The sequence below is a fragment of the Diplotaxodon limnothrissa genome, linkage group LG12 (genome assembly GCF_057381915.1).
Source record: "Diplotaxodon limnothrissa isolate DT_005_m linkage group LG12, D_limnothrissa_male_GT1.1, whole genome shotgun sequence".
Classification (NCBI taxonomy): domain Eukaryota; kingdom Metazoa; phylum Chordata; class Actinopteri; order Cichliformes; family Cichlidae; genus Diplotaxodon; species Diplotaxodon limnothrissa.
The window spans coordinates 14243796-14251673 of record NC_140607.1 but is presented as its reverse complement, the minus strand read 5'-3'; the positions used below and the strand labels follow the sequence as shown (position 1 = coordinate 14251673).

Below are 7878 nucleotides of genomic sequence, written 5' to 3'. Positions count from 1 at the left end.
TTCATACCTGGTCTGTAGGAAGTTCCTGTCAGAAGGAGGGGGCACCGCGAGGGCGTCGAGGGGCGGAAGGCGGTGCCTTAGTGCCTTCCTCCTTCTGACATTGTAAAGGAACCCTATTTTTTTAATGGTAATATGAATGTGTGTGTGTGTGTGTGTGTGTGTGTGTGTGTGTGTGTGTGTGTGTGTGTGTGTGTGTTTTGTACTCAGATTAGGTTTGAAGTGTCTGTGTGGTGCAGCTGGTCTGGTCTGTCTCTGTACAGTCGAGGCTGCACCCACCTATAAAAGGTGGAGGCTCACCAGGACATGCACACCTCACAAGTTCCCGGCTCTCTCGACTCTGTTGAAGACGGGTTTCTTGGAGAAGGGGAGGGCAGTGAGGCACAGTCCCCCGTCCCCCGACGCCCCTCGCGATGCCCCTCCGTCTTCGACTAACCCTCTGCATAGGAGCCGTGAGAGCCAGGAACTTGTGAGTTTTGTATGTCCACTCAGGCATCCTTCATACCTGGTCTGTAGGAAGTTCCTGTCAGAAGGAGGGGGCACCGCGAGGGCGTCGAGGGGCGGAAGGCGGTGCCTTAGTGCCTTCCTCCTTCTGACATTGTAAAGGAACCCTATTTTTTTAATGGTAAGATGCGTATGTGTGTGTGTGTGTGTGTGTGTGTGTGTGTGTGTGTGTGTTTTGTACTCAGATTAGGTTTGAAGTGTCTGTGTGGTGCAGCTGGTCTGGTCTGTCTCTGTACAGTCGGGCTGCACCCACCTATAAAAGGTGGAGGCTCACCAGGACATGCACACCTCACAAGTTCCCGGCTCTCTCGACTCTGTTGAAAACGGGTTTCTTGGAGAAGGGGAGGGCAGTGAGGCACAGTCCCCCGTCCCCCGACGCCCCTCGCGATGCCCCTCCGTCTTCGACTAACCCTCTGCATAGGAGCCGTGAGAGCCAGGAACTTGTGAGTTTTGTATGTCCACTCAGGCATCCTTCATACCTGGTCTGTAGGAAATTCCTGTCAGAAGGAGGGGGCACCGCGAGGGCGTCGAGGGGCGGAAGGCGGTGCCTTAGTGCCTTCCTCCTTCTGACATTGTAAAGGAACCCTATTTTTTTAATGGTAAGGTGTCTGTGTGTGTGTGTGTGTGTGTGTGTGTGTGTGTGTGTGTGTGTGTGTGTGTGTGTGTGTTTTGTACTCAGATTAGGTTTGAAGTGTCTGTGTGGTGCAGCTGGTCTGGTCTGTCTCTGTACAGTCGGGCTGCACCCACCTATAAAAGGTGGAGGCTCACCAGGACATGCACACCTCACAAGTTCCCGGCTCTCTCGACTCTGTTGAAGACGGGTTTCTTGGAGAAGGGGAGGGCAGTGAGGCACAGTCCCCCGTCCCCCGACGCCCCTCGCGATGCCCCTCCGTCTTCGACTAACCCTCTGCATAGGAGCCGTGAGAGCCAGGAACTTGTGAGTTTTGTATGTCCACTCAGGCATCCTTCATACCTGGTCTGTAGGAAGCTCCTGTCAGAAGGAGGATGGACAGTGAACATTTTAAGCCCACTCGGCAGCGACAGATGGCCACCCCTTCCTGAGCCTGGTTCTGTCGGAGGTTTCTCCCCTTTAAAAGGGAGTTTTTCCTCCCCACCGTCGCCAAGTGCTTGCTCATAGGGGATTTTTTGGGCTTTTTTTTTTAAAAACCAACCGCTGATAAGTTCACTGGCATCAAGTTTAGGACTCTGCAAATATTTAAATGGATAATTCGTCATCAAGTGAGGAATGATCCATTTAAATCATATTTGAGAGTCACATATATTTGTATATAAATATGATTTGTTGGACAATAAGACAAATCACAGACTATTTTGGACAATTGGGAAAAATTAAATAAATAAAAAAATTGGATACAATGCATGTGTCATTGTTTCATATTGATTTCAAATAACATACCATTTGATTTCAACATATTTTTGTTACACTTGCAGTGGTGTTATTTTGTTATGATCCTGTTCATTTTAAATATAAATATAAATCATCTAAATAGAAATGGAAAACTAGAAAAATTAAAAATATAGCTTTACTAATCTGAAAGTTATTTGTCATTGGATCCATCATTCCCACAGTGGAAACACATTATTTCATATTATGTTCAATTCAGTAGTTAAAAGTATAAAATTTAATAATGTCTATTTTTAGTTTACTTTGTTAATAAACACATTTTTTAGTATTTTAGAAACTAACATCATACATATCCAAATATGAAGCAATGTTTTAACTGCCATTTACATACAGACCTGTGGCCAACTTTATAAACCATTTTGAATTTTTTCCAGCTGAGGCGTTCAAAAATAGATATACAGGGAGTGCAGAATTATTAGGCAAGTTGTATTTTTGAGGAATAATGTTATTATTGAACAACAACCATGTTCTCAATGAACCCAAAAAACTCATTAATATCAAAGCTGAATGTTTTTGGAAGTAGTTTTTAGTTTGTTTTTACTTTTAGCTATTTTAGGGGGATATCTGTGTGTGCAGGTGACTATTACTGTGCATAATTATTAGGCAACTTAACAAAAAACAAATATATACCCATTTCAATTATTTATTTTTACCAGTGAAACCAATATAACATCTCCACATTCACAAATATACATTTCTGACATTCAAAAACAAAACAAAAACAAATCAGCGACCAATATAGCCACCTTTCTTTGCAAGGACACTCAAAAGCCTGCCATCCATGGATTCTGTCAGTGTTTGGATCTGTTCACCATCAACATTGCGTGCAGCAGCAACCACAGCCTCCCAGACACTGTTCAGAGAGGTGTACTGTTTTCCCTCCTTGTAAATCTCACATTTGATGATGGACCACAGGTTCTCAATGGGGTCCAGATCAGGTGAACAAGGTGGCCATGTCATTAGTTTTTCTTCTTTTATACCCTTTCTTGCCAGCCACGCTGTGGAGTACTTGGACGCGTGTGATGGAGCATTGTCCTGCATGAAAATCATGTTTTTCTTGAAGGATGCAGACTTCTTCCTGTACCACTGCTTGAAGAAGGTGTCTTCCAGGAACTGGCAGTAGGACTGGGAGTTGAGCTTGACTCCATCCTCAACCCGAAAAGGCCCCACAAGCTCATCTTTGATGATACCAGCCCAAACCAGTACTCCACCTCCACCTTGCTGGTGTCTGAGTCAGACTGGAGCTCTCTGCCCTTTACCAATCCAGCCACGGGCCCATCCATCTGGCCCATCAAGACTCACTCTCATTTCATCAGTCCATAAAACCTTAGAAAAACCAGTCTTGAGATATTTCTTGGCCCAGTCTTGACGTTTCAGCTTGTGTGTCTTGTTCAGTGGTGGTCGTCTTTCAGCCTTTCTTACCTTGGCCATGTCTCTGAGTATTGCACACCTTGTGCTTTTGGGCACTCCAGTGATGTTGCAGCTCTGAAATATGGCCAAACTGGTGGCAAGTGGCATCTTGGCAGCTGCACGCTTGACTTTTCTCAGTTCATGGGCAGTTATTTTGTGCCTTGGTTTTTCCACGCGCTTCTTGCGACCCTGTTGACTATTTTGAATGAAACGCTTGATTGTTCGATGATCACGCTTCAGAAGCTTTGCAATTTTGAGACTGCTGCATCCCTCTGCAAGATATCTCACTATTTTTGACTATTTATGGCACCAAAACCAATGCCACTTTCAGCCTGTCAAGTCCTTCTTTTGACCCATTTTGCCAAAGGAAAGGACGTTGCCTAATAATTATGCACACCTGATATAGGGTGTTGATGTCATTAGACCACACCCCTTCTCATTACAGAGATGCACATCACCTAATATGCTTAATTGGTAGTAGGCTTTCGAGCCTATACAGCTTGGAGTAAGACAACATGCATGAAGAGGATGATGTGGACAAAATACTCATTTGCCTAATAATTCTGCACTCCCTGTACTTTTGATTGTCACAGTGTTATTTGGGCAGCTGCCTGCCTAATATAACATAACATCACCACAATATTTTACATTAAATGAGGAAATGTATCTTTGTTTCCTCAGCTAAGACTGCTTGGCTGCTGTAGCTTGTGTTTATGTTGAGAGTGACATCTGATTTAAAAGCAAGAAGCAAAAGCCACTGAGCACCATCAGGCAGCACAGAGGCAATGCTACAAATTTAAGGAACGAAGGTCAATTCTTTGTGTGTGTACATGCACAGAGCACATGTGCACACGGTTGTGCAGATTAACTCACAGATGTATATGACAACTCACGTTTGTGGCATTGACATTGTTTTCCAATCTTAAATGTAATACATACATTTCCGTCATTGGCCATAATTCTTGCAAGGAAGGGACTCAAAGGTCACAAGTTATTAAATCAAATTAATTAAACACACCATTAAAAGAAGTTCACTATTCACTCCTTAACACATTGAAAATAGTGACATCAAGGGAAAAACATGCAGTGCAGCACTATCAGATGCCAGTGACGGTTGGGCTCAGTGATGAATCAGGTGAGCTGGATTCATGGCTGAATCAAGACATAGGTTCCCCTGCTGTGGTCAGTGAGGGAAAAACAGTGGCGAAAAAAAAAAACGACGTTTCAAATGTGAAGTTCATATTAATACAGGTTTTGTTTCTAGGCAATTGTGCAGATGCAGGCTCTGGGCGGAGCCAGGAGTTTAACAGATTTAACATAATAACTACACTGATTTCATTTCCTAACACAGGATGACAAGACTGGGGCAACGATACTCGAGAGGAGAATTTCTGATACTTTCTGAGATATGATGTCACTAACCTTTTCTTTTAATTTCTAGCTCCAGGTGAATTGACACATGGGAGTGTGTCAAAAAGGGGGAAGATGAGTTTTAACATCAAACAATGGTTTTATGAATATTCTATGACTTTATTTGTGTGTTTAATAATTTAGGTATGGTAAAACTTAAGCTTGTAATGACCCAAAAGTTCCCAGACTTTTTTAGAGAACCAGTGAGAAGTTTAAAGCATGATTTGCATGTTTAAGCATTAATGATTGAAATAAACGGAATAGCGTTTAGAGCAGGGGTATTAAACTAAAATTTGAGGAGGTCCAGTTGGAGAAAATCTTCTCAAGCAGAGGTCCGGGACATCATAATGTCTAACTTACGTTATGATTGTGATAGAGAAGCAACCTTTTTTTTTTTTTTTTTTAAATTTATATCTGAACGTATGAACAATAGACTGTCAAATCAATGAAAATACAAGTTAAAACATTTCAACAAAATTTATTGTTAACACTGAAACACACAGTAGGCCTACATTAGAAATAGGGCTGCTGTTTAAAATGAATTAGAGAAAATAAATAAAATGGCTAAATTGTGCATCTTAAAACAAAGTGCTTAATTTCAGAAAAAAAAAGTTTCCCTTTTTCTTTACATTTTACATCTCGACTAAACAGTCTCAATACATTTTCAACAGATAACATCAAAACATTTTAACAATTTTACAGTTTCTCTTTCTTTCCCCCTTATATTCCACGTCCCAACTTTCTGTTGTTCAGTGAGAGAACTGAGCTTTAGTTCGCTCTACTAGGATTTTAAATCTGGGCTGGAATGGTGTCAGGGCCATTCTCATACACATGTGTAGGTGCTCATTGGTGATCCTGGAACGATATTTAGTTTTTATTATGTTCATTGTGGAGAAAGCTGCCTCACAGCTGTATGTGGAGCCAAACATGGTCAAGATGTACAGGGCTACTTTCCTCAGATTTGGGAAAGCTGTCTCAGAGACCAATTGGGGCCAGAAAGTGGCAGGTTCAGTTCTTCCAAACTGCTCTTTCAGGGCCACATCTGCTTGGAGATCAATTAGTTGCATTTGAAGAGGCCCAGCATTTGCCCACTTGAAGTGCTGTGTGACTTCCTTTGAGAACCCTCTGACATCAGTGATGGCAAATGGGTTCTTTATGAACATGGTGAGCTGCTGTCCAAAGCTGAAGCTATCAAAACGTTTGCTGAAGTTTTCAATCAGCTTATCAACAAAGTCAACAAAAGAGGACACATCTCTCTGTCCCTGAGCCTGTTCCTTCACTGTTGGGAAGTGTGCATAGTCTCCTTGCAGGTCTTCTTTGAACACTTCAAGTTTCCTCTGAAAGCAGCGGACAGCTGTCATCAGTTCACAAATTGAATTGTCCTTGCCCTGCAGCTTCAAATTCAGTTCATTCAGGTGTGAAGTGATATCAACCAAAAAGGCCACAATATCCATGTTTTTCCCATCATTTAAAAAGAGATAAAAGTTTGTTGCTTTTTGACTTTCCAGCTCTTCCAAGAAAGCTGCTACTTCACTTCTGATGGACCAAAATCGCTCCAATGCCCTGCCTTTGCTAAGCCATCTCACATTGTTGTGAAGCAGAAGATCATCAGCGTGTGCATCAACTTCTCTGAGAAATTCCCTGAGCATGCGATGCTGACAAGAAGAAGATGCCCTGAGAAAATTTTATCATTTTCATCATTGTTTTCATCACCTCAGCATACTCGTCTGACAGGGTGGAGCATAACACTGACTGATGAATAATGCAATGATAAGAGATTAGCTCGGGATTGTCCTCTTTCATTCTTGCTACAGCTCCTTTCTCTCTCCCCATCATAGCAGGGGCTCCATCTGTGGTTATTGAAACCACTTGGTTTGGCTCTATTCCTCGCTTTGTTAACATTTCCTTAATGGCCAGGTAAATATCCTCTCCTCTTGTAGTGCTGTGAAGGGAAGTTACACCTAGCAGGTCTTCACAGAACTCTTTCTTATCATTGTTGAAGAACCTTACATAAACTAACAGCTGAGCATTGTCAGACACATCAGTGGACTCATCTACAGCCAAGCCTACACATGGTGTCTTATGAATAGCTTCTTCCAGCTGGGATAGCACATCCTGAGCTAATAATTCACTTCTCTTTGTGGCTGTTGATGCTGACATAGGTATTTGCTTTATTTTGTCATGAAGCTCTTCTTTTTGTTTACCCTCAAGTAATGTTTCTGCTACTGCACTCATGCACTCTTTGACAACACCTGCATCTGCAAAGGGCTTTTTGTGTTGACCTAAAATCCAAGCAACTCTGAGGGAACATTCATGAGCACGTTGTTGGGCGGTGAAAGAACTGGTTAAGATCCTTGTGGACTGATCATATTGGGCTCTGAGACTGCTAATTTTCTGGGACCTGAGTTCAGACTTGGGTGGGTATGATTGTTCAAAAGCTTTGTGCTTTGTCTCATAGTGGCGTTTGACATTGCCACTTTTAATCAGTGCCACGGTTTCTGAACATATGAGACACACTGGTTTGCTGCTTGCGGCCGGAAGAATGAACATATATGCGTCAGTCCATTCAGTCTTGAAAGTTCTATTTTCGGTGTCTACTTTTCTCTTTTTTGAAAGCGCCATAGTTGTTTTACCTCTTGTGACTCCCGCTCACGTCTTGTCTCACTGTATCGTTAATCGTCTCGCTTGTCATTCACCTCTCACCATGTCTTTCCTCTGTCTGCACTCAGCGTTGCGATCGCCTTGAATGCGCAGATGTGATTGGCTAAGTAGTGTCACGTGGGTGGCGTAACTCGCACACAATTGGTTAGTATGTTCCCTGGTCTAATACAATGTAAGGTTACTGCTTAAAATTGAATCGCCCCGTCAAAATTAAATATAATTTAATATTTTGTTAACTATAGGTCCGGGTCCATATAGGATGGCGACTGGGTCCGGACTCGGACCCCGGTCCGCCTGTTAGTGACCCCTGCTATAGATTTATCCTCTAGGATTAAGGAGTGTAAAAATTCAAAAGGTCCAACTTATAAAACTTAAAAACCATCAGCAGCATCTCTGCCTACACTTTTTGCTTTGTCTCATAAATCTCTTCTTAAAACACATATTTGGCCTTTTGGAACAGTAACTTTAAT

General features: G+C 42.4%; 1 protein-coding gene across 1 annotated transcript; it reads right to left on the bottom strand.

The window, feature by feature from the left end:
- Window positions 1-5496: 5496 nt before the first annotated feature.
- Window positions 5497-6201, bottom strand: LOC146620972 (general transcription factor II-I repeat domain-containing protein 2A-like). The gene has a single exon (XM_085367725.1). The coding sequence runs from the start codon at window positions 6199-6201 to the stop codon at window positions 5497-5499; it is 705 nt and encodes a 234-aa protein (XP_085223851.1).
- Between the last annotated feature and the right edge of the window lie 1677 nt (window positions 6202-7878).